The sequence below is a fragment of the Lepidochelys kempii genome, chromosome 4, assembly GCF_965140285.1.
Source record: "Lepidochelys kempii isolate rLepKem1 chromosome 4, rLepKem1.hap1, whole genome shotgun sequence".
Classification (NCBI taxonomy): Eukaryota; Metazoa; Chordata; order Testudines; family Cheloniidae; genus Lepidochelys; species Lepidochelys kempii.
This window is the reverse complement of record NC_136383.1, coordinates 123,769,499-123,797,073: the sequence shown is the minus strand read 5'-3', so window position 1 is coordinate 123,797,073 and position 27,575 is coordinate 123,769,499. Positions and strand designations below refer to the sequence as shown.

Here is a 27,575-nt window from a genome sequence, read left to right as displayed (position 1 = left end):
TGGGCTGCTTGCCATATGAGGGAGCCCTATAATAGCGAGCAGCTTCTGCAGCCAGTTCCATTGGGAACTAGCAACAAACACTGGAGAGGTGTTTTTCCATAATTGCCCATCACTTTCCCTGCAGATATCCTCTCACAGGTATGGAAGACGGATGAATCTGGGATCATGCAGCTTTCTCTGCCCCACTCCTGCCTAGGGGAAACAGTCACGTTTTTGGAGTGGAAGAAGAGATTCTATATGTTCTTAAGAGGAATTATGTTTGTGTTAAGTCCTGCCATGGTAGGAATAGCTAGCATATACTGTAAAGAGACCATGTTATATGATGCTACCACATGCTCACTCATGGTATTGTCTGTTGTTGAAATTGAGAGGATTGCCATGACACACACTTTTCTTCCTTCGCGGTGGGAGTGATGATGTGCAAGGATGCACCTATTCTTATTCTTGAATTAAGCCAGACCTGCACAAATCAAATCACTTTCTAAGTTTCATTTTTGTTCACATTTTTGTTAATCGGCTACAATTAAATATTTTGGCTACACAAACAAATCCCCAAGGATTAATAATGTCTTACATTCTGCCCAGACACACACTACTAAATAAATATCTGTCAAATCACCAGACATGAGAAAAGAAACTGAGAGAATGCTTGTGATTTTTACAACTCTGTACAATCCTAGCCAACTACCAGCCGGCATATACTGGTTCTGTGCGCCCAGTCACACCATAAGTTGTGTGTGGTCTCACTCCTTTTGATAGTAATGGAGATTTTAAAGTTTTCCTGCCATTTTCTTGCCTTTGTTTCAGAATTATTACAGACACAAGGAGGACTGCACCTGGAAAAATGAAGAATGAAAATTATTTTTAGGAGGGAAGGGAAAAAATGTCAGAGGTTATTTATTCTGAGCTTTATTGATAAAGCAGTCTCACACTCTGACAACTTAAGGCTTTATTTTCATTTAAATTAGTGCAAATTCATTTTGGGTAGGTATAATTTCAATTCTCATAACACAACTTTGAAGGTGCAATTCTACTATGAAAGGTGACTGTATAAAAATGATCTTATTCAAATCTCCTTTTTGATATGCAGTCTCATTGGCAGACTTTAATGACAAAATTAACTTGGCTGCTCTTTCACTGTTCTGTGCTAGTAGAAAGAGGGCTGGCTTCTATTTAACATACATCCCCAGAATTCTTTTTCTGAGTTGGTTATACGTATTCACATCTATTGAAAGACTTGGCTGAGAAATTAGTTTGACCTGCAGAATCCCTATAATCCTGTAATGAGGCACAAGGAGGAAAGAACCAAGATTGACTGATTCTAGCCTGAGTGTGCAGGATTGTCAGAAAAAAAATTACTTCTAAACTGAGCATGCTGGACACGGAAATAATTGACAGATATCAAGCTCTGCAGTGCTATTTTTAGTTGCTTTTTGGCAGAACCACACTAGAGAAACTGATCTTAATGACACATTTATGCTCCTCTGCTGTGATGCACCAACATGCTCACCCAGGGCAGAAAGATGTCCAACTTTTAGATTCTGAGTGAGCAAATGCAAGCCCGTAGTAAATGTGTGGGTTTACATCAGCTCTGAATTTGTCCCATAAACCTTTATGAAATATTCCCTAGTTCTTGTGAATTTGGTATTTTTCTATTTAGTCCTCGTTCAGGCTACTTTAACTGAGTGTTGAATGGTTTTCTTCAAAAGCATTTCTGATGGAAAAGCCCAAGAGTGGTAGGAGGTGAGGCCAACCTGGACAGTCTTTTTCACACAAGCCTTTTTTTAATATATTTTCCTGCCAAATACCTATTTTAACTGCTACTTTCATGACAACTTTTGAACATACAGGGCTCCCGACTCTTGAAATGCTATTTTGACTCCTGGTGGAACCAGCATGGCAAGGAGCTGAAGGAGGAGACGATCCAGCCTTCAAATGATTTCCTGTCTCGGCCAGGCAAAACCCCATCTGACTGGCTGCCTTCACCACATCCCCACCTCCTGGGGAAGAGCAGCTAATCAGGTCTGCTGCAGGAAGCAGGCAAAGCTCTCCCCTTTCCTCTTGGAAGCTTAGGGGAGGTTTGTGGGGAGGAGGAAAAGGAGTGGCTGACACCATTCTCTTAAGGCGGGTTGGGAAGGAAGCAGTAGAAGCTCAGCAAGTCTGGGCATCTCTTCTCCCTCAGTGAAGAGCGGGTCATTCTGCTCCCTGCACACACATTTTGTGCGCCCGTCCCATCCCTGGAACACCATGCCTAAGAAGGGGATCACTGTAAATGCTGTCCAAGGCCTGGGTGGGGAGTGGAAGAGAAGAACCCTTGGAGGAGCACTGAGGGACAAGAGGTAGGGGGAGGGAGAGAAGAGGGCAGAATTATTCGCTGAGCTCGTGATGGCGGAGATTGGGGCTGGAGGGGGGGACACAGAATTAAGTAGAATGTTTGGGAAGAAGCTGGGAGCTCCACACCATCAGGTGGCCAGCAAGAGCTCCTGAAATAGGGGCCAAAACAATCTTATATAAGTTGGGAAAATTGGCAATGCTGTTACTGCCATTTCTTTGAATATGTATCAGTGTGGATCCCACTGTAGATGCACATATACCTGATGCACGAGATCAGATTTTTTATTTTTTATTTTTTTTTATGGCAGTGTCCACTGGGGCTGTGCAGGATAGGGTGGCTGTGACCCTCCCTGAGTTCCCTCTTATTGCCCATGGCAGCAAGACAGAACCTCATACATGTATGACCTGCTAGTTCTTAGCTTTGGCTAAATTTCATCAAACCCTTCATAAAAACCCTCATAACTTTTTTGACTTGGGATCGATGATGACACTTTTCCCCTCAAAACACCCACACGACAGCAGGGAGGAACTTGGGAAAATAATTAAGGAAGGCCAAATTGGCTTTACAGGCAGTAATGGATGCCTCTGACTTGGCAGCTAGGTCTGTGGCCTTGGCGGTGATGCTGTGTAGAGCATCATGGTTCTAAGTATCAGGCATGCCTAGGAAGGAGTAGGCCATGAACGAAGACCTGCCCTTTGAGTGTGTGGAGTTACTCTAAGTATACTGAACGAGGAGTACTTGTGGCACTTTAGAGACTAACAAATTTACTTGGGCATAAGCTTTCGTCGGCTAAAACCCACTTCATCAGATGCATGCAGTGGAAAATACAGTAGGAAGATATATATACACAGAGAACATGAAAAAATGGGTGTTGCCATACCAACTGTAACGAGACTAATCAATTAAGGTGGGCTATTATCAGCAGGAGAAAAAAACTTTTGTAGTCAAAGAAACAATGGAATCAGGATGGCCCATTTCCAACAGTTGACAAGAAGGTGTGAGTAGGGAAAAAATTAGCATGGGGAAATAGTTTTTACTTTGTGTAATGACTAGGCATCACTGATGACAATCAGTTTCATTGAAAATTTCCCAACCAGCTCTGTGCTCCATAATCCCCTTAGCTTCACAACTGTCTTTCTATTGGCCATCACCTCAGCACAGAATCAGCGAGCTACAAACCCTTAAAGCAGGACCTCCCTACGCATCCTTTCATAGGGACAAGGTGTTTCTGAGACTGCACTCTAACTTCATCCCTAAGGTGGTCTCTAGAGTTTCACCTGATTAGTTGAGTAAAGCACCAGTGTTCTTCCTGATGTGCGCAAGCTACATTTGATGGATGTTTGCAGAGCCTTATTCTATTACCAGGACAGGACTAGACCTTTTAAGTCTGTCTCCTCATCTCAGTGGCTATATCTAGCTTGTTGAATGGCCAAGCCATCTCATCATAGAATTTCTAAATGGATCACAGTGTGTCATTAGGTGTTCAGCCTCTTTTCCTCTGATTATTAGGGCACCCTCCACCAAGGCACAGGCAGCATCCCAAGGCACAGGCAGCATCTTTGGCCTGCTTCAGAAATGTGCCAATATGTAACAGCTGTAAAGAACAACCCACCGACTTCTGTCAAATGTTACACCCTCAATAGGCAAGTGGTGACTAGAGATTGGACTACAACCCCGGAAGCTATTCTTATGTCTTTAAAGCTGCTGTCCCATACTTTTATCATAATGTACTATTGTGTTTTCAGACAATATTTTAGGGATATTAAGAAATCTAATGAAAATAGGCTAAAGAATCCTAGGAGGGACCATAATTAAGGGACACAGATTTAATTCCTCTGAAAACAAAAATGCAAGGAACAAGCAGTGGCCAAAAGAAGAGAACCCACACAAGAAATGAAGATGTCAGAAAACTAGTCAAGAATATACCACCAAGGGAACACCTCCACTTGTTTAATCAAGAAGTTACCCAAGTTGCAGGTGGATTGTATTCCACTTTTACTATAACATAAATACTACTCACCTGCTGAAGAAACGGCTAGTAATACAATGGTTAGAGGAGCCAGTTCACAAGAGTTTCCTGCCTTATAAAGAAATGTTTCCATACAATACTGTGGTTGAGTGCTCCCAGCTGGGCAGAAGGCATTAGAAGGACACGCAATTGGGTTCACATCTGGGCTCTAAGGAATTGAAAATACAAAATAGGTAGCTTCATCAGACAGGTAAGACTGTATTATTTGTTAAGCACTGACACTGCTCAGCATGGTGCAGGACACTAAATAAGCCAGGAGCAGTGGGGGCTGAAGCTGGGTGCCCCAGCACCCCGCCCCTGAAACAGAGCTGCACTGGGAGACCCTCCCGCCCATACACAGCCCCTAGCTGCACCCTGAGCGGTTTTCAAACTTTTTGAACCGAGTCCCCCCTTTGAGTTATATTTTTTGGTTGCGTCCCCACACAGCCCAGACAGGCTGGGTGACCACCTGAGTGAGTCAGGGGGTGGAGGTGGCGCTCCCTCCCTGGACCCCTAAATGAAGTAAAACTGTTTATATCCAAGAGTCCACCCCAGCCCAGAACCCTGAGCTACCCCTTCCTCCCCCACCGAGCCTTGGTGTTTTTATAGCATGTTGAGAGGGACCTCAGCAAGAAAAAGGTTGAGAACCCCTGCCTGAAATTTACAGCAAATGAGTCTATTTAACCAACCTGAAGTTACCACTTTTCAAGTCATGCATGGGTACACTCAGGATGGCACCATTACTTGTAGGATTTAGAGCAACAGGTCTGTTACACTGCCTTGCCCATATTTCAAGTAACACAATTAATGGGCCACTCTCCAGTCTTTAGTTTCCCACAAAACTCCCAATGGAGGATCAGTGGAAGCTTCATGTGTGGAGCAAGGATAGGTACATGACTCTAGAGGTGGCTAACATTTGTGACTACTCCTCTCTAACATGGCTGTGTTTACATTTTTTTTAAAACGAAAAACCAAAAGAATGCTACAAAGGAAGGGGATTGAATAAAAATGGTGTTAATTGTAACAGATCAGCTACATTTGGTAAGACAGACCACTGCTGCGGCTTAGAGAGACTTACAGGACAGTAATAATTTTCTGGGCATTTGTCACAGCTCTCCTTGCCCCTTTGTACTTGGTATTCTCCTATATTGCAGATCTCACATTTGCTGTCGCTGGCGCCTTTATATGTACCTACAAATCAAAAGAAGCACAAAATGAGGGGTAGGACTAGATTACTGGGGCTTTTGGTATCAGTGCATGGTTGACCTGTGCTTTAAAGGAGTGAGAGAGGAAAACTGATGAAAACATTTAATGCACGAAGCAAAAATTGGGCTCTCAGTTGGTCTCTCTATGGTGATGGGCAGAGAAAACTAAAAGAACACATGGGCTTGGGGAAGAGGGAGGAAACCTGCATTTTTAAACTTGGCAAATAGAGTAAGTTTGAGACATGAGTTCAGTAGAAAACAGGGAAATACTATTCTGCATTTTCACATATTTCAAAACCAATGATGAGAACAAGTTGCAACGTTCTACGCTGGATCCAAAGTTCAGAGGTGTTTGTCTATAATTGTGGTTTGAATCCATTTCTCCTATCCAACTGAAAGTTGATAGCTGTTTAAAAATTGTTAAATGATGATTAATTTTTTTCATTTTCTGAACTTCAATGTTCATAAGAACTATGGGTCTTTAAAATTGTGGGGCTGTATGTTTGCTGCATTTAATGTTTAATGTATCTTGTGTGTTTGAAAGCACTACTTCACTATGGAACTTCCTGGTGATTTTTAGCCCTGCTACAGGGGCTGTAGCATAATGCCGTATCACTGACTCGTATGTTGCTTGGTGTTTATATGAGACAGTATTGAATAGAGGCTAGAAATCACGTTTTTCTAATTTTCCCCTTCATGAACTGCTTGTTTATAGATTTAAGCCAGGTCTACAATGTGAGTACTGGCATAAGAATACCGGCATACTATCCCAGCAAAGCTCTTCTAGTGGATGGAGCACTTAGTGACTGTGCTTTTGCCCATACAGCTTAATTCATCTCTTGTGAACAAAATAAATTATACAGGCAAAAGCACTGTATTAGGGGTTTTTTGCTGGCACAGCTGTATCAGTCAGGGATTACATGTCATCACACTCTGTGCCACTGCGTATGCACAGAATTCATGTCCCCCGCAGATTTCTTTTTCTATAGATATATAGAATATAGATTCTGTTGGAGAGGTGCTGCAATTACAACTTTCGCCTACCAAGGGCTGCTGTGATGCCAGAAGAGACAGCAGCCAGCTAGTGGATAGGGAGGGGAAAGAGGCTGCATTCCTCACAGTGGGGCCAGGTAAGGAGGCATGGGAGGGACAGAGTGGGGTTCTTGGGGGTGTTGTGTTACACTGGGGACAGACGGGCTCAGGAGCTAGTGGGGTGACAGCATTGAAACAGGGACTGTATGGGAAGGGGGCCAAAATCCTGATGTACTGGTGCTGAAAGCAGTTTTCCTGCCAGCGTGGTAGAAATAAAAGTTGCAAGAACTCTTCTGCATTAATGATGAAATGGTGTGTCCTGCAAACACTAGCCCATAAACCCATGTCAGCATTGTTGCTGAGAATAGGTGCCAGCTGCTGGCCAGTTTGCAAATAGAGATCAGCCAAAACCATCTGCAAGTTTTATTCTCTAAATAAAGCTCATTGTCCTCAGCCAGAATATCAGCTGCATTTCCCTTCTTTTAATTAATTACCTGGCAGACAAGGTGCACATTCTTCAGATGCTTCTCCAAGGGTCTCTTCTCCAGTGGGACACATTGTACACTTGCTGCAGTTGGTAGTACTTTGGAGAGAAGAGGAGAGAGGAAAAGAAATCTACAAATATAGCTGAACTCTAGCTGAATCATCTGATACAGCATGTAAACTGCATGACGCTGAGCAAAAGCTGACTAGGTCTAAACTATTTGGATGTTAATGCTAGCTTTATTTCCCCTTCAGGCCTTAAATTAAGAGCTGAGGCCTTTGTCTATATTAGGGTTTTAGCCAGCTGTTTGGCTGCATTGGTACAAACTTCTAGTGCAGACCCCTGTAGCTGAGGTAAGCTACACCAATGCAAGTCGCAATTTACAGCACATCTACAGTAGGGATTTATATTCCAGTGGCTGGCACCCTACTGTAGACAAAGCCTAGGCCTAAAGGTACACATCAAAAGAAAACGAAGGAAAAGGGGAGTGGCCTTATGGGATGTGAAACCTTCACAGAACACTAATCAGTTCTGATAACTTCTCAGCATCCAAGCTCATCACAAATAGAGTTAATCACCAAATGCCCCAGTTTTCTTAAAACAAAAGGCCAGTATTTGCCAGCTCATGATTACTTATTTTCTTTCTCACCCTTCCTTCCCCCTGAGGAATTTGATAGTGAATTCTCAAGTTCCTCTCCATCCAAAATTATTCTCATGCCTTTGCACCGAGGAGTTTATCTGCTGCCCTCTTCACCTCTTTTGTTATCCATGGAGTTTAATCATTAATATAAAACCACATCTTGGACTGCGGTGTGACTGTCAACTGATGGGAGTTTCTAATTCTATTCACTTTTGTTGGCTGCTTGTCTGCCACACGACAGTGTAGTCTGGGTAGAAGGGGAATCCTGAACTGAAACCTCCCATGCAGCAGCTAAATATGTTGCCATTGCACCATCACTGGGCCAGCCTCATGGCACAACTGAAATTCATGTATAGGGTCACCATTCACTCATCATCGCTGACCCACTGAATTTTTAGGATCTTTTACCTTAAGTCAGTGTTCACGACAGTGTCAATTTCAGTTAAGGAGAACAGAATATTGGAATATTTAAGAGACTCACAGGCAGATCCCCCTTAAAACATTGCTCAGTACGGAGATATTCATCGATCAGCGTGAAAAACAAGGATGCCTCCCTTTTTGCCAGTTGAATTAGTGTCTTGAACCATTTGCCAATAGTAAAAGAATCCTACTACCCTTTCCCACACCCCTGAAAAATGATATATGTATTTCTTACTTGCAGAATGATCCATGTGGACAGGGCATGCAGAATGCTGAATTTTTCTGGAAGCTGAAATACCCTAAAAAAACAGAAAAGAGGAATCTTCCCTGTAATGGCACCAGTCACTCAATTATCAAGGTTACAAAGAGTTAAGATGAGTCTCAGCAATGACATGTAAAATCTTGTTGTGTGTTCTCCTGACAGTGATTTGGGGGAGAGGGGTGTTTGAAAAAATTTTTAAGGAGCCTAAAACCAGGGGAGAATCATAATGACCTTGCAATACTAGTGTGACATCTAGGAGGCTCAGACACTCCACTTCAATCTAGTGCTATTGCCAAGATTTAAAACTCTGTCAGGAACTGCAAAGTGACACTTTGTGCACCTGTGATGGGTAGGCAGGCCCTGCAGAGCTTCTGGTATTGCACAGAGTGCTCCATCCCCATTTTACATTGAATCAAGTGAAGGTGAAAAAGGCTATTGACAAAAGTGCAGGTTTGGGTATAGGCTATCAGCAAGTTCTCAAGGATGTGCAGTTGCTGTCCTACCTTCCCATACAAAAGCTATAAGGAGGGATGTTTTGCCTGGACTGAGGAAAGGCAACTGTGCTTCTGACCTAGTCATCTGAAGTAGGAGGAACTTACTCTAATCGGGGTACATGAACACCTGGCCTCCCCTCCTGAAGAAAATCAAGAGGACCTGAAGAGAGAGAGAGAGACCCTACAGGAACGTTATCACAGGCTAGTACAGGTGTGAGGGGGAGCATAAGCTATTTTGTTACACACAAGAACAAGGTGATATGCATGGTTTGATGGCAATTTTCCCATCAAATTAGAAAAATATATTAGAACAGTCAAAGGAAATGGAATCCATAGTTCAGGTTTTTGGTCTGAAAAAACAATCCTGTTACTAAATGCTACTTTTTCTTTTAAGTAATCTGTTACTGTAACCAGTTATAAGAAAAATCTTGTACATTCTGGCATCACAGCACACCTTGGAAGTGCGTAAGAGTCAAAGCATACCTTTTCCACATGGTCTGCAAGCTGCTGCCCCGGACTCATTGGAATAAGAGCCAGGCTGACAGGGTAGGCATGCAACACTTTTCACTAAACTAAAAAGAGAATTGAATCAAGTTAGTTCAGTTTTATCTATGTTTCATGAGGAAAAAAGCTTCAGTCAAATTTAAGCTGCTTAAATGAAGGCTTCTGAGCTTGGCAGACCTATTTGTTTGCTTGTATCTGGTGCATCTCTAGGAAATAAAGAAATAGTTTAAGGAGGATGAGGCAGTTCCGGGGGGGAAACCCAACTGGAACTAGCCTGAGCTTTAAACATTCAGTTAAGAAATGAAGTTCTCGATTGCATTAATACGAGAGATTGTTTATGCATTTCCTGCAGTTCGCTGCAAGCTTTACAGATAAGTATTGGGAGAACAAGATTACAAAGTCCCACCCTCAAGGTAGTTAGGCCAAGATTTTAAAATGGGTGCCTGAAGTTAGGAGCCTAAGTCCACACTGAGGCTTGTGAGAGGCCTGATCTTCAGAGGTGCAGAATGCTCAGCATCTACCATTGATTTTTATGGGAACTAGTGGATATTCTGCACCTTTGAATATCAGGTCACTTCAATAGAAGCCTCAGCAAGGATTTAGTAGTCTAACTTGAGGTATCCAGTTTTGAAAATCTTGGCCATACAGCCTAAATGAGACCTGAACAGGAGCTGGGGATGGTAATGAAATATGTTCTCTCCTTTTTTTAGGAGAAGAGGTGCATATACTGGCTAATGTGTTTCTTATAGGCAGATCCAAATCATACCACTTTTCTAAATGAGGAATTTCCTTCTCAGTTTGATCCCTCTCCTCCATGACCCCTTAGGTATCTTTTCCCATCCCCTATTACTAATGCCACCTTGGAACTTGCATTCTGATCAGATATATCATGTTGTTACTGATTCTGAGGCCTGGTAGAATTCATTGCATACCTGGCTGGGGGAAAGAGGCACTGAATGCAGGTTCACATTGCAGTGGACTAGCAGCTAGCTCCAGCTGAGATTTGTATTAAAGGTAAAAATTAGGAGACATAGATTCAGTGGCAGAAACATTTGTTCTTGGAACTGTGAGATCCTTATTAAGGCATCACTGGTAAAATTGAGAAACCTGGTAATCTCTTAATCTCTAGCTCAGGAGTCCAATTGTGGCCATTGTAATAGCTTAATTGCAAGAATCTAGTCTGGCCTTTGAAACGGGACCAACCCCCTGCTTTAAATTAAAGTCACCAATAGAACAAGCTATGCAGAGCCCTCCACCATCCATGGGGGTTTCATAAACTGTGTTGAAGGAAAAATTAGCTGCTCAACCATAATCAGCTGAAGCTTTTGGCACCCAGTGACAGGACTTCTTATTAAAGTATTCTAATGCATTCTATAGCTCTGAGGCTGCCTGTACACATTTGTATATGTCTAATGTGTGTAAATGGCCAATACATGCTTCCAAATGAAATATTTGCACACAGCTGATCAGTGAGTCACAACCCACCATGCACACGAGGAAAAGGTCTAATTTCTACAGGAGACCTAAGATAAAGCAGATGAGGCCAGACAAATTACAGCTGCAACCAAGTCAAGACTGCACTATACCACAGATCCCACTTAGCCTATGAAGTCTGGACAACCTGAGGACTGGTTTCTTGGGCCAACACATGTATTTGTAGGCATTTTGATAGTCACGGTAGCACCTTGCAATCATTAATTAAGCCTCACAGCACGTAGTTGAGCCAGTGACATACTATCCCCTTTTACAGATAGGAAAACTAAGATGCAGAGAGAGAGTTTGAAAGACTCCTTTGAGTTACCCAGGAGGAAATTTGTGGAAGAGCTGGAGCAAAAAACCCACATCTCTTGGTTCCCAGCCTTAGCCCTGATCTACACTACAAGTTTAGGTCGAATTTAGCAGCGTTAGGTTGATTTAACCCTGCACCCGTCCACACGACAAAGCCATTTTTGTTGACTTACAGGGCTCTTAAAATCGATTTTTGTACTCCCCAACAAGGGTATTAGTGCTGAAATCGACATCACCGGGTCGAATTTAGGGTAGCATGGACACAATTCGATGGTATTGGCCTCCGGGAGCTATCCCAGAATGCTCCATTGTGACCATTCTGGACAGCACTTTCAACTCAGATACACTAGCCAGGTACACAGGAAAAGCCCCGGGAACTTTTGAATTTCATGTCCTGTTTGGCCAGCACAGCAAGCTCATCAGCACAAGTGACCATGCAGTCCCAGAATCGCAAAAGAGCTCCAGCATGGACCGAACGGGAGGTACTGGATCTGATCGCTGTATAGGGAGATGAATCTGTGCTATCAGAACTCTGTTCCAAAAGACAAAATGCCAGAATATTTGCCAAAATCTCCAAGGACATGATGGACAGAGGCTATAACAGGGACCCGCAGCAGTGCCTTGTGAAAATTAAGGACCTCAGACAAGCCAACCAAAAAACCAAAGAGGCAAACGGCCACTCCGAGTCAGAGCCCCAGACATGCCGCTTCTATGATGAGCTGCATGTAATTCTAGGGAGTGCCCCTACCACTACCCCACCCCTGTCCGTGTACACCTGCAGAGGTGGAGCCACACGCAACAGGCATGAGGATTTTGGGGATGAGGAAGATGAGGAGGAGGATAGCGCACAGCAGCAGGTACTGGTGAGTGTACCTTTGTAAATATAATACATGGTTTAAAAGCAAGCATGTTTAATGATTAATTTGCCCTGAAGACTTGGGATGCATTCACGACCAGTACAGCCCCTCCTTTTTAAATGGCCAACCCAACGGGTGCTTGGTATGGGAAAGGAGGGCACTGCTGTTTGAAACCATTCCCACATGTTCTGAAGGTTGAAGAAGCCAAAAGACTGTGGCTTACCATGGCTGCCTGCAAGCCGAATTCTGTTGCCCGACCCTGTGTGTGTGTGATCTCTCACACCAAACCAGCAGGCCCTCAATATAAGAGGCAAAATGCGACCTTGTACCAAAAGCACATGTGTTATGTAATGTTAACAGCTTGGTTCACCGTGAAAGAGTCTACCCATTGTTCTCTAAAATGTGTCTTTTTAAATACTACTCTCCCTTTTTTTCCCCCCTCCCATAGCTGCAAATGTTTCAATGCTCCCACTATCATCTCTGTCCCAGAGGCTAGCTCATATAAGAAGGCAAAAAAACCGCACTTGTGATGAAATGTTCTCTGAGCTCATGCAGTCCTCCCGCACCAAAAGAGCTCAGCAGAATGCGTGGAGGCAAACAATGGCAGAGTCCAGGAAAGCAGAAAACCAACGTGAGGACAGGAGGGACGAGCAAGATGAGAGGTGGCAGCAGCATGATGAGAGGAGGCAGGATGCAATGCTGAGGCTACTGGGGGATCAAACTGATATGCTCCGGCATTTGGTGGAGCTGCAGAAAAGGCAGCAGGAGCACAGATCGCCACTGCAGCCCCTGTGTAACCACCCACCCTCCTCCCCGAGTTCCATACTCTCCTCACCCAGATGCCCAAGAATGCGGGGAGGGGTGGGGCCAGCCTCCGGGCACCCAACCACTCCACCCCAGAGGACTGCCCAAGCAACAGAAGGCTGGCATTCAATAAGTTTTGAAGTGCAGTGTGGCCTTGTCCTTCCCTCCTCCCCTCATCCACCACCCAACCCGGTGCTTCCCTTCTCTCCCACCCCTCCTGGGATACCTTGGCAGTTATCCCCCTATTTGTGTGATGAATTAATAAAGAATGCATGATTTTGAAACAACAATGACTTTATTGCCTCTGCAAGCGGTGATCGAAGGGGGGAGGGCAGTTGGCTCACAGGGAAGTAGAGTGAACCAAGGGGGTGGGATTTCATCCAGGAGAAACAAACAGAACTCTCACTCCGTAGCCTGGCCAGTCAAGGAACTGTTTTTCAAAGCTTCTCTGATGCCCAGCTGTGCTCTTCTAATCGCCCTGGTGTCTGGCTGTGCATAATCAGTGGCCAGGCGATTTGCCTCAACCTCCCACCCCACCATAAATGTCTCCCCTTTACTCTCACAGATATTGTGCAGCACACAGCAAGCAGCAATAACAATGGGAATATTGGTTTCGCTGAGGTCTAACCAAGTCAGTAAACTGCACCAGCGTGCTTTTAAATGCCCAAATACACATTCTACCACCATTCTGCACTTGCTCAGCCTATAGTTGAACAGCTCCTTACTACTGTCCAGGCTGCCTGTGTATGGCTTCATGAGCCATGGGAGCAAGGGGTAGGCTGGGTCCCCAAGGATAACTATAGGCATTTCAACATCCCCAACAGTTATTTTCTGGTCTGGGAAGTAAGTCCCTTCCTGCAGCTGTTCAAACAGACCAGAATTCCTGAAGATGCAAAGGTCATGTACCTTTCCCGGCCATCCCATATTGATGTCAGTGAAACGTCCCTTGTGATCCACCAGTGCTTGCCGCACCATTGGAAAAGTACCCCTTGCGGTTTATGTACTGGCTGCCAAGGTGGTCTGGTGCCAAGATAGCGATATGTGTTCCATCTGTTGCCCCACCACAGTTAGGGAACCCCATTGCAGCAAAGCCATCCACTATGACCTTCACATTTCCCAGAGTCACTACCTTTGATAGCAGCAGCTCAGTGATTGCATTGGGTACTTGGATCACAGCAGCCCCCACAGTAGATTTGCCCACTCCAAATTGATTCCCAACTGACCAGTAGCTGTCTGGCCTTGCAAGCTTCCAGAAGACTATCGCCACTCACTTCTGAACTGTGAGGGCTGCTCTCATCTTGCTATTCTTGTGCTTCAGGGCAGGGGAAAGCAAGTCACAAAGTTCCATGAAAGTGCCCTTACGCATGTGAAAGTTTCGCAGCCACTGGGAATCATCCCAGACCTGCAACACTATGAGGTCCCACCAGTCTGTGCTTGTTTCCTGGGTCCAGAATTGGTGTTCCTTGGCATGAGCCTGCTCCATTGCCACCAGGATGGCTAAATTGCCAGGGTCCGTGCTTTGAGAGAAGTCTGTGTCCATGTCCTCATCACTCTCGTCACCACACTGCCATCGCCTCCTTACCTACTTTTGCAGGTTCTGGTTCTGCACATACTGCAAGATAATGTGTGAGGTGTTTACAACGCTCATAGCTGCCACAGTGATCTGAGCGGGCTCCATGCTTACTGTGGTATGCCGTCTGCAGGAGAGTAAGAGAGCAGAGTTGCAGCGGAAGCGGTGGCTGATGATGGATGCCACAAGAATAGATATTTATAGAGAATGACGAGAGGATCTGCGAGGTGGATTCAGGAGAGCAGACTTGCAGTGGAAACGGTGGAGAATGACGATTAGCACCGTGCACGTTTCCCAAGGAAGAACACACGTACCCGAGAGCCCATGACAGACAACATGGAGAAATTCGCTATTGAGACAATAGCAGCAGAGCAGAGTTGCACCGGAAGCGGTGTATGACGATGGTTAGCAGCACCCAGGAGGATCAGAATGGATCCCCCAAGCCGCAAGAGAGCAGAGTTGCAGCAGAAGTGGTGGATGACTATGGTTAGCAGACCTACTACACCGTCTGCTGCCAGCAGCACCCAGGACACAACAGCGGCGGTGTCGGTGAGCTGAACGGGCTGCATGCTTGCCATGGTATGACGTCTGCACTGAAAAAAGGTGCAAAACAATTGTCTGCCGTTGCTTTCATGGAGGGAGGGGTGACTGATGACATGTACCCAAAACCACCCGTGACAATGTTTTTGCCCCATCAGACATTAGGAGCTTAACCCAGAATTCTAATGGGCGGCGAAGACTGCAGGAACTGTGGGGTAGCTACTCACAGTGCACCGCTCCGTAAGTCTTTGCTAGCCACAATAGTGAGGACGCACTCCGCAGATTTAATGCGCTTAGTGTGGACATACGCAATCGACTATAAAATCGACTTTTATAATATCAACCTAATTTCATAGTGTAGACATACCCTTTGTTTTTGATTAAGTAAAATCTTACATTTTCTACTGTTGGGAAACCCCATTAACACTGCTCCTGCAGCCCAACTGGGGGCAGCAAAAGAGATCCTATTCCAGGAAATTACTATTAATCCTGTTTATTTCTGTAGTGCCTAAGGGCGAACCAAGAACAAGAGCCCATTGGGCTAGGCACCTGTACAAACACAAAGTAGTAGACCCCATTGTAATGAGAGAGACAATACACAATCTGTGCCTAACCAAAAATACAATCCCAATCACAACAGTGGTCTAGAGACTTACTTAGTGTAATATCCTTGTGGGCAAAGCAGACATGACCGTTGTCCGGCTAGAGGCTGATAGTGACCAACTGGACAGGATATGCAATCAATAGGGTCTGCACAGGAGCCCTCTGAGCAGCAGAAACAACCCAATGTCTCTAAAGCAGAATAAACATTTTTTTAAAAATGACATTTGTATCCAAAGATAAAACACCAGTTTTTAAACCACAGATCAATATCATGAATGTAGAAATATCTTTGTCTAAGTGGGCCTCAGACAAAATATATTAAAAAAAATGTATCCTCACATAACACTAGGGTGACCAGATGTCCTGACTTTATAGGGACAGTCCCAATTTTGGGAGCTTTTTCTTGTATACACACCTATTACTCCCCACCCCCGTCCCGATTTTTTACACTTGCTATCTGGTCACCCTACATAACACGGTAGGATAGAAAAGAAAAAATATTGAATTTAATATTAAAAATCAGATTTTAATAATCCCAGAGTACTTGAATCTGCTCAGATTGGCACAAGAACAATTGCTGAACAGAGAGTATGTTATAGTCCAGGGCCTCAAATCTGTTGTCTCCATTGTGGAATCTTTGTAGTTAACAAGGCTATTTTTAATTTGAGAGACCAGGAAGTTTTTCCTCACTCTCACTCTAAAAAATAATTTTAAAAAATTACTTTTTATCATTGATTAATGTAAGTTTAGCAGGAAATAGAACTGAAGCAGAAACCCCCAAAGCAGAGAATTCTCCCTTAAGAAGAAACAGTCTTCTGGGCACGCGAAACTACATTACTATTCCCACATCATAAACATTCTATCAGTCTTAACTCTACAAAACCAGTTTAATCTACTTAGAATAATTATGTAGGATTTGCCATGCTAGCTCTTGGTTCATCAAATCTGTTATCGTTCCTCTGGCAGGAACCAATGCCTGCTACTTTGCAACAGAGCATGTGGGATAGGAAAGATTATAATGGACCCAATTGTGCGAAGTTGTATACGGTGGTATGGGCAATTAGTTCTTGACCTCTGCAGAGATTGTCTCATGCCTCGAAGCATCAGAGCTGGTTATCCCTCTCTTAGCATGCCCTGATACATGCTTTATTATCGATCCTAACATCATCCAGTCTGGTTTTAAAAATAAAACTATGGTATTTATTCAACTGATCTCCTTCTCTAGTGAATTCCATAGGTTGACCACATGTGGTATTAAGGAGAATTTCCTTTTGGGTGATTTTTTCATTGTGGAACATGAATCCTTATTCTTAATACTTTAGGCATTAGCAGAGAGCAGGTATTCAGCATTGTGTAGAGATGGAGATGAGGTCCCCACCAACAGGCTAGTTAGTGGAGACATTTGCCATCTGTTTCTGGTCTTTATATTCATTGGAGCTTTTTAATTCATTCTTATTGCCTAAAAAAGTGAGCTTAAAAATGGGAAAGAAAGCGCACACTCACCCTTAAAGGTGACCTGGAAAAGGGGAAGCAGGTTGCCCTTTCTTGCTTCTTTAAAGGGTATGAAAGGAGTCTGCAAAGGCTTATTTTTCATGTTTGATAGTTTTTACTTTAGAAAATCAGAAATGTCAAGTCTCTGAGGGGCTTCCAGTGTAACAGAGGTGGACTGGGAGCACTCTCAGCACTTAATTGAAGGGGCAGGAATACTGAATCTTTAACAGCGGTTTCTTTCCAATTGTTTGGAGCAAATAGTTTGAAATTGTTTTTGTTCGTATCTACCATACTTAGAATCACTTCCCCTCCCCATTAGCTACGTTTCACCGGCATTGTGTTTTTAGGTTGTAATCCTACCACTTCTTCAATCAACCACAGTGTCCTCTAGGTTAGACAGGGTGAACAAGGCCTGATGTCCTAATGTAAAAAATGAGTAGGGGGAAAAATCTGAGCCCTTTTTTGTAGCATGATACAGCAATAAAAAATAAAATCACACACCCAGTTTTTGTCCCTTTTGTAATCACCTCAATAGACAAAGTAAGAGAGCTGCAGCTGGGAGGGAAAACTTTTGAATCTTACCATTGCTGGGAAATGTTCCTGGTGAACAAGCTGTACACGCTGTCGTGTTCACTGCACTGCAGTTTGTGGAATCCATGGTGTTTACGAATGGAGTGGCTGATGGAACCCCAGCAGATGCTGTCACGTTTGGAGCAGTAGACAGCATGCTGGTAGGTGTTGTGCCATCGGGGGTAGCTGATGTTACCCCAGCCAACTCTGTCACAGCTGATGTTCGTCCGGGAGAAACCTGAAGAGTGGTCCCATTTGGAATAGTGGATACGGTTGTGGCAGATGGCACCCCTGTAGTTTCCGTGGGGTTTGCAGTGGTTGACAGCATTTCAGCTGTTACTGTCACAGCTGTAGTTGATACCGTAGAGACCCTGACAGTGGTTGCATTTGGAGCAGCTGACGAAACACCAGCAGATGTCAGTGGTGATCCCGTAGAGACCTGGGCAGTGGTCATTTGTCCAACAACAATACCTAAGAGGGGAAAAAGTCGTTGTTAGTGGCTCAGATAGTGTACTCCATGTGGGGAGACAACTCGGTGGAGTCTCATTTATCTAGCAGTTAATCCAAATCCATTTGCTTTTTTGATGTTTGTTTGGAAACATTTTCTCCATTATGCTCAAGGAGTGATGCAGAGAGAAGCAAACTAGATAAAAGTATATACAATAATTAGTGGTCTAGAGAAGGTAACTCGGGTGCTTCTATTTTCCCCATCTCATAACACAAGGAGACCTTCAATTAAGCGACAAATTCAAAACTGATAACAGAAAATATTTTTCACAAAGTGCATAGGTAGACTGTGGAACTCATTGCCACAGGAAGTTGTTGAGGCCAAGAATATAAAATCCAGAAAGTGACTGGATATTTATAGGAATAACAAGAATATCTAGAATTGTAATAACAGGTATTGAAGGGAATATTGAACCTCATGTTTCAGGGCTCATGTCAATCTCTAAATCTCATCCTGATCTCTAATAGTTAATGGGAGGTGAATTATCCTCATCTGCCCACTGTGGGGTTTCTTACACCTTCCTCTGAAGCCCACTGTTGGAGACAGGTACTGAACTAGGTGGACTTGTGGTCTGGTCCATTCCATTTTATTCCTTATATTGTTCTTATCACAGGATATCTGAGTGCCTTCCACTAGTGCATTAAGGGATGTGCCTAACATCTGTAACTTACATGGTTCATTCTCTCTCATATCCCCTCCCCAGGGGGAGAATTGTGTGTACAGCATAGTGTTTTGGTAGGATTTTTAATGTCCATGCTGCTTGGTGTTTACATTGGAGAAGGCAGGTCACGGAAGTGCATTCTACACTTGGAGTTGAAGGTGATGAGGTTTATGATGGACCTTAGTTCCTGGGGGAGTTCATTCCAAGATTGGACTGGCCTCCTGAGAAAGCTATGTCTCATGCATAGATGAGGTTTACCCTTATACTAGAAAGTTCCATTGTACCTAAGGAGCGAAGTTGTCAACCACAGTCGTCTTCATGGTGCTTTAGGTGATCTTTTTAGATATCCCAGACCTGGTCATTGAGTGCTTTGATAAGGCCCAAAACGTTCAGATTTGATTGAATATTCTCAGGGAGGCCGGTTTAAAGAGAGTGGAGAAGAGGTTTGATGTGCTTGCGGTAGCCCACTGTGCTGAGCAGATGAACTGCAATGTTCTGTACTTTGTTGGAGTCTCCAAAGGGCTGGTGATTTCTTGGCGAGCCATATTTTATTGCTGTAGTCCCGAGGAGGGGTGACAAAGATGATCAGCTCATTGTCTGCCAGAGTGGGATGGAGAGTCCGATCCAACCAGAGATGATAGAAAGCATTACTTATAGATGCTGCTGTGTGAAAGCTTAATGTCAGTGAGGAACCCAAGAGCACTCCTAAATTATGGACTGAACTACTAACCAATCATAAATATGTGCTTGAACTGAAGGAGTCCTCCCCATGGCATGGCATGAAACTCTTCAAAGTGTTTTTCCCTGCCCACCACTTTAGCAATTCCTATTTTCCTAGAAATGGGATGAGTCTCATACTGGATACTGTGGAAGTATCTGCAGGCAATCCACAGTACCTGGGGCAGAACAAATAGCACTCCCAGCATTATATTTGAATTGCAGGAGCTGTTCATTGGAGGATGATCCATTTTAAAAAATATAATCTACAATTCTGCATGCAAAAAGCCTCCTTTTTCCTCACTGGGTCACCTTTAGGGCATCATAATTCTGAACTATATCACCATCTGTACAATGCTTGGATCAGCATCTGAAAGGTTCTATTCTGTAAGGTTCCTAATGCTTTTGCTTTTACACTGCATAGCTTCGTGTGTTTGGAGAGGTGGATTCCTCAGAATCTTGCAGGAATGACTGCAGTTCAGTTTGCTTTGCTGTTACATGTAATAGGTTAAAATATGTCTCCTTGTTAAAAGTGAAATCTACAAGACTTTGACCTGGGAGTAGCCATTTTGGCCCTGATACCCATCCTTGAAGGGGAGAAAGACCCATTAAACTAAAAAGCAAGGAGAGTAGCAAGATTATTTAAATTTAGCAACATAATGATTAAGGCATTTCAAAAAAACAACAACAGCTGTCACATCAGTGTAGAAGGAGGGAGTGCAATAGATCAGGAAGTTGGCGTGGGGATTTTTTAGGTACTTTTTACAATAACTAACTGCTGCTGCTGAAATTGTGTGAACTGATACCTCAAAGTAGTAAAACACAATTATGAGACTAATGGATTTCTTTGTTCCTGCCTCCTCAACGCCTTAGCCAAAGAATCATCATTGTTACATCAGTGTCTGGAAGCTGGATCGGGCATAGATACAAAATGTCCAAAAACTGCTCACAAGTTATTGTGCTGGTGTTAAGAGAAATTAATTAAACATAAACAAAATTCTTGTCATAAACTCAGCTCTTGATAGCAGATCATATCCAGTACTAAGATATTGTTGAAGTGTGTAGTACAAAAATAACATCTTAATTTTCAGAATAAGCCAGTGATTCACACACCGTAATTTTACTTATTGAATTTTCCTCTGCTTAACCTGATGTTTACCCACCTTGTCCTAATCAGCACCCATTTCGGAGGCTCCAGCATAAAGGGAGTGTGTGGAACTTAAATGTAAGTTGCAGTGGAAAGGACAAGTTTAAACAACATTTAAGAACTGCTGCAATGTTCAATTTCAAGGAAGTGAATGGATCAGTTTGCATCAGAGGTATAAGCTATGGAAATAACAGGACATGTACACCATGGGGAGGCTGCATGGTTTAGTGGGGATGGCACTGAACTGCAAGTCAGGAGACCAGGATTATACTTTTAGCTCTGCCACTGACCTGCTGAGTGGGACGAGGCAAGACACTTCACCTCTCTGAGCTTCTTTTCCCCTCCACCCTTTTTCCGTCTTGCCTATTTAGATGGTGATTTTTTTTTTTCAGGGCAGAGACTCTCTCTTACTATGTTTTTGTACAGTATGTGGCATAATGAGGCTGCAATCAGCTGGGACTGCTGGGGCTATTGTAATGCAAACACCACCATCCTCATGGGAATTCAGCTGGTTTGCAACCTAAAGACATTTGAGAAATACGACTAAAATACAGAATTTAATTTCTACAACAGAATCATACAACTGAACAAATGGGTCCATTGACGGTTAACCTTTAAGACTCTGGACTTTTAGTCATATGAAAACTGTTAAGGAAACTCTTCTGTGCTTTACAGAGGTTAGAGTTACACTGACACTAACTTCTTTCAGAGTAACAGCCGTGTTAGTCTGTATTCGCAAAAAGAAAAGGAGTACTTGTGGCACCTTAGAGACTAACCAATTTATTTGAGCATAAGCTTTCGTGAGCTACAGCTCACTTCATCGGATGCATGTGAGCTGTAGCTCATGAAAGCTTATGCTCAAATAAATTGGTTAGTCTCTAAGGTGCCACAAGTATCATAGAATCATAGAACATCAGGGTTGGAAGAGACCTCAGGAGGTCATCTAGTCCAACCCCCTGCTTAAAGCAGGACCAATCCCCGATTTTTGCCCTAGATCCCAAATGGCCCCCTCAAGGATTGAACTCACAACCCTGAGTTTAGCAGGCCAATACTCAAACCACCGAGCTATCCTTACTCCTTTTCTTTTTACTAACTTCTTTGTTGATTTGGAATCTGAGATCTACAATTTAAAAATATTTAAGCCAAGGAGTACCTAACATCTTAACCATTCTCCATGCGTGCTCCGTATTGATTGTTGTTTGTCTAGCCTGTTAAGATTGTAAGCTCTTAATGGCATGTTTTCCTAGGAGCATATTCAGTGCTTAGCACATTTGGGGTGCTATGCAATAAAAGTTTCTGTAGCAAATTAGATTGCAGTGTAACCAAGGCCATTTAGGCTTTCTCAGTACTGAGCCGTTTTTTCCTATTAACTTCATATTAAATTTTTAAAATTTATATACAGAAATAACAAACTGTAGGTAAACTTCTCATAATACATACACTTTTTATAATAGATTAACCATTTGCTACTTCACCTTAGCTATATTTGAAACATTTAATTATATAAAATATTAATGTAATCATATATATGTATATATAGCAAATGTAATCAAAATATAAATCAATTATTTGTATTACACAATTTACAAACACAATTTGTTTATAAAACTCCAACTGGTTAAAGTAAAATTATTAAAATAAGATAAAGAATAGAAGCAAAGTTCAGAGGAGGGGCATACAGACAGGGAGGGAAGGGAGAGGGTAGAGAGGAGGGGGGGTCAGAAACAGGGACCATGCATTTAATAGGATCATTCAGATACTTCCAGGAAAGCATCTCACATCTGAGAATTTTTCTTGTTTATTTCTGTTACAGTATACAGTTCTTTCCATGGTGGCCAAGCTTATAATGTCTATGCTCCTGTCTTCAATTGTTGGTGTTTTTTTGGATTTCCAGTTTTGTGATACTAGGCTTTTAGCGATTATTAGTGCTCTGATGAGCCAAAGCTTTTCAGATTTATTCAACTTCTAATTAACACCCATTAGTTTTAAGATTATATGTTTCTCTTGTAACACGATTTTATTTGATAGGAAGAAAATTATCTCTGCAATTAAGTTCTGCCCAAAACATAAGGGTATCGGAGCATTCCCAGAGCATATGGGTTAAGTTAGCACATGTTTTGAATAGTGGGCGAGGGATCCATGCATCATCCATATGATTTTCTGCTGGATTAATCTTAAATGGAGGTCGAAGGAACAGTTTGGAGAACTGGTTAAAATGTGTTTCCACTGGTTAGCAGACAATAATTGGCCTAGTTCCTCCTCCCATTGCTTTTTTTTTTTTTTTTAGGGAATCCGTGTTTAATTCAAATTTGCTAGCCAAGTGTGCATAGAGTGTTGCCATAGGTCGTGGCAGCCTGAGTAATATTTGGAGAAGTGAAAGCAGTTCAGGTAGTCAAGGGTAGCGCAGGCAATGGGGCCAAACAGATGGGAGATGCCATGTTTCAGATGGATATATTGCCACTCCTCCTTAGTCTCCAGCCTGAACCTTTCTTTTAATATTGTAAAAGGGAGGAAGGTGTCATTTCCAGTAAGTCACTTTCCTAATACAATCTGGCCAAATGATGGGGTTTTACATAATTTTGAGGTATCCCAGATAGAGGCCTTGATACATAAAAAGGGGTGATTTTTAAGTTTAGTCAACAGTGGACACCAAGTATATTTGGCTGCCACAATAGTTGGTGGTTGTTCTTTAGGGAATCAGTAATAATCCCAAGGCAGCACACTGGAAAGGGGTAAAGGAGCAACCAATTCGGCTTCCAGACAGAGCCAATCCAGGCCTCTACAGCATGAGGGAATGAGCCACTGTGCTGCTTGGCTGAGAACTATTGCCTGATGGTAAAGTTCAAAGTTGAGAAATCTGAAATCACCTGCTTTGACAGAGAGCTGTAATCTCTGTAAGGAAAGCCTGGGTTTGTTACCAGCACCACACAAGAAGCACTGAACATGGTGTCAATTTTGGTAAAATAAAAGTGAGGAATATGGATAAGGAGGGAATTCAGAATAAAAAGGATCCTGGGAAGGGCATTCATTGTGATTGTTTATTGGTCCCCAAAGGCAGAGAGTTGGTGCCTGCCATCTATTGAAATTGTTTGATAAGGGCATGATTAATGCAGCTAGGTTAACCTTGACTACGTCTCTAATTTCCTTAGGGAACAGGATACCAAGATATCTGAGGTTTGTCTGTTGCCATCTAAATGTCCCTTTAGGAGTCACTTCCAACTAGATCCAATGAGATCTTCATTGCTTCTGACTTATCCCAATTTATCTTGTAGCCAGAAAATTTGCCAAAGTTATCTAATGTTTGCAGGATATTTGGAATGGATTGATCTGGATTTTTAATAACTAGGAGGATGTTACCTGCATAGGGAAGGATTTTTGTCTCTTGAGACCCTGATTTGATCCCTTGAATCCCTTGGTGTTCCCTAATTAGTATTGCAAGTGGTTCTAATGCTAGATTGAACAGGGGACGGGGGAGGGAGCATCCCTGTCTGATTCCCTGAAACCAATCAAGGACGGGGTTTGTGAATATTGTGCTATTTGTTAGGATACAAGAGTTGTGTTTGGAATATAACAGCTTTATCCATGAAATAAAGGATTTATCCAGGGTAAGAAACAGACATTGCCAGTTCACTCTGTGAAAAGCTCTCTTTGCATCAAGTGAAATGATTTAATGATTGCATGGAGATTTCTAGAGTGTTGAATGCCATAACATTAATCAACTAACGTGTGTTATCTGAACCATGCATATTTTATTAAATCCCACCCAATAAGAGTGAACCATATCTCTCATTTTTTCAAATCTCTTAGCCAATATTTGTAAAAGTATTTTTATATCAATATTGATTAAAGAGATGGGTCTATAGCTATTACACTTTTGTGCATCGTTACCTGGTTTATGTATTACAGCAATTAGGGCTTCCCTCAGAGTAGGCGATAATGTACCTTTCTTGAAGGCATCTTCATAAATGTATTAGAGCTCAGAGGCCAGAATTGCTTTGAAACTTTGATAGAATTCTATCAGTGGACCATCAGAGCCGGGGGTCTTGCTAGGACTCATTTCCTCCATGGCCCTGATTATTTCCTCTGATGGCTGCTCTTCTGAGATGTGTGGGATTCAATGCTGATCCTAATCAGAAACAGCAATTCTGCAGTACCTTTAAGGAAGGGCACTTTGGTGTCCATACCTTGACCAAAGACCTAGGCATGAAGTCCCCCTCTTTTGACTCAGTTTACCTTAAAATCTGAAGTCAATTTTCTCCCCTTGGGAACACAAGCCAATGAGCTGCCCTGGTTCCAATTCCAGTTTTGTTAAATGGGTTTCACAGTAAGCTGAGTGGTGCATTGGTATGTGCATTGGCTCTAGCATGCTATTGGGCTCTCCTGGAGTAAGTTTTCAGAAGGAACCATTATGATCACGTAGTATGACCTGCTGCAGAACAGCTCCTGGATGTTTGTCTTGCCATGGAAGTTTGTCTTCAAGCCACAAGTACTGAAGTAGATTTAAGTTCCCTGGATTGCACAGGACAGTTGACATTTTTAAAATGAAATCTTTTGTTGAAAATAGCTATTTTATTCCAAAACTGCACGGGGGGGTAGCAAAATTTGACAAAACTGCTGCAGTTTAATTTTTCACAAAAATTGTGCTTTTATAAAAGTAGTTTTTATCCAACATTCTAGAAATTTGGTGCTGAAATGGTTATTGAAAATTTTAATTTACCGAATTTGGTGATTTATTCTGCTTTCTAGATGGAAGGAATGATTTTTTTAAAAAGATCACTAAAAATACAGCTGAAAGACCTCCAGAAAGTGTTGAAGATGGGACAACTCATGTCAGCTAGGCCCCCAACATTGACCAAACAGCCTTTATTTGTCCTGGAAGTTCACTGAACTCTTTCAATTACAGAGCCAAATTCTTCCTGATTTCCAGTATTTGCAACCATTGATTTGTAAGGCAGGCATTCTTTAGCCTACAGTTTGCAAATGAAGCCTGGTGGTTTGCTGAATTTCCTACCTTTGCCCCCCTCCCCATACATTGTCTGCAAAGCTGGAGAAAATAATCATTCAATCCAAGTGAAATAAATCAAAACAGAAGCTACATATCTCGGGGAGTATAAAAAAAACCCCTTTGTTTTACTAAAAAAGAAAAGGAGTACTTGTGGCACCTTAGAGACTAACCAATTTATCTGAGCATGAGCTTTCGTGAGCTCACGAATGTTCATGTTCAAATAAATTGGTTAGTCTCTAAGGTGCCACAAGTACTCCTTTTCTTTTTGCGAATACAGACTAACACGGCTGTTACTCTGAAACCTTTGTTTTACTAAAGAATGAAAAGGTGAACAAGTGGCTTCTGAGTGGGAGAGCATCCATATTTGCTTAACTCCTGGCAGAGCAGGGACTGCAAGTCTTGCTCATTTATGTGTTGTATCTTTGACAGACAGATAAAACTACAAAGTTAGTTATTTGAGCAGCTTAACACCCTGGTACGTCGCTTTAAAAATGCAAGCCTGCCTGTTTCAGTGGAGTAGCAGGATGTATTATTTGTTTGTATTCCAGTAGTGTGTTGGAGCACCAGTCATGCCCCAGAGCCCCCTGGTGCTAGACAGTACAAAAAGACTGTCCTTGCCGCAAAGAGCTTACAATCTAAAGGTATAGGCCTCCACCATGCGGACAGACAACGCCACTTGGCATAAATATGATACATATTGTAAAGAATACAAAGTTCTTGGAATCCCAACAGTAAAAATACTAAAACTAATCTAAAATATTTGTTTATAGACTTAAGAGGGACACATTCTGCCCTCAGATACATGAAAGCAACTCTCATTGAACTCGTTGGGAGCTGTGTATCTGAGGGTGACATCTTGCCCATAGCATGTCATCTGTTGTAACAGAAAGATAAGTATGTAAAAACCTCTTGCAGTATGTTCGATATCTATGCTTTACTTTGCAGAAAGACTCTGATTATTCTGTGTACCTTGGAGCTGCAAGGGTCATTTTCTAACACTTCCTCCTGCTTTTTTGTAATTCTGCAAGCAAAGTACTTTCCTGATTATTCAGGATTTAGTTCAACTTCTAAGTCTTTCTTCCAAAATATTTAAACTTAGCTGAGCAATGGGTCCAGCCATATTTGTTTTTCAGGGCCATTGTGCCAGCTGAGTGTTGCTGTATATATTTATATCCAATTGCAAGACTAAATGTTTTTAATCATGTCTTTGCAGCCTGTTTTCCTTTCCTCTGTACCCTCACCCTTTCCCCTGCTGTTATACATTGCTTCAGAAACCAGGAACTGTATGAAAATGCAAAGCCCCTTCTTATCCCAATGCAACAGTTTAGAATCATAACTAGTATCTTTCTAGACCAGAAAGAACAAGTGTCACATTTTTAAAAGTAGTTACTCACCCATCAAACAAGCTGCACCTAAACTCCAAAGCAGAGACCTGGGACATGAACCCATTTTCCAAGTGAGTCACGGCTCCTCACCAAGTGAGAGCAGCTGCTAAGCTCCTACAGCTAACTGTTTGTCCTTTTTTTAGTTTTTGTTCCCAATTCCATCACCTGACTCTGATCATGTGGTTGAGTCAAACCAACCCCCCACAACAAACTAAGCAGGATTTACTTTTGAGAAGTGTCTTGTGTTTCAAAAGCATAAGTTCAAACTAAATATCGTGCAGAAGGGTTTCTGTTCACTCTGAGTACCTGCACTGAAATACATGTACGAGAGAAGCTCCCTGGAAGAAGCAAAGAGCAGAATAAGCAGCTGTTGGATCCAGCATACAGAGTTCAGAGGGGCTATGAGGCTGGCTGCTGTCCAGCCCCCAGGATCTTAACCTCATCGACAAGCATTACATCACTTTTGACATACTCAGGATTTCCCATAACAGGACAAACAGAAACAGCCGGAAGAAGTTCCCTTTGTAACTGACACTAAGGGTGAT

The 27,575-nt window shown here is 42.6% G+C and overlaps 1 protein-coding gene across 1 annotated transcript; it reads right to left on the bottom strand.

Moving 5' to 3' along the window:
* Positions 1-172: 172 nt before the first annotated feature.
* Positions 173-27,111, bottom strand: LOC140910822 (uncharacterized). The gene is made up of 9 exons (XM_073342748.1): positions 27,040-27,111; positions 17,620-18,078; positions 15,600-15,735; positions 9,364-9,452; positions 8,360-8,423; positions 7,075-7,163; positions 5,422-5,534; positions 4,356-4,512; positions 173-836 (listed from the first exon to the last, which is right to left on the bottom strand). Exons 1-9 carry the CDS (start codon positions 27,092-27,094, stop codon positions 685-687), a joined length of 1,314 nt encoding a protein of 437 aa, XP_073198849.1. The 5' UTR covers positions 27,095-27,111; the 3' UTR covers positions 173-684.
* Between the last annotated feature and the right edge of the window lie 464 nt (positions 27,112-27,575).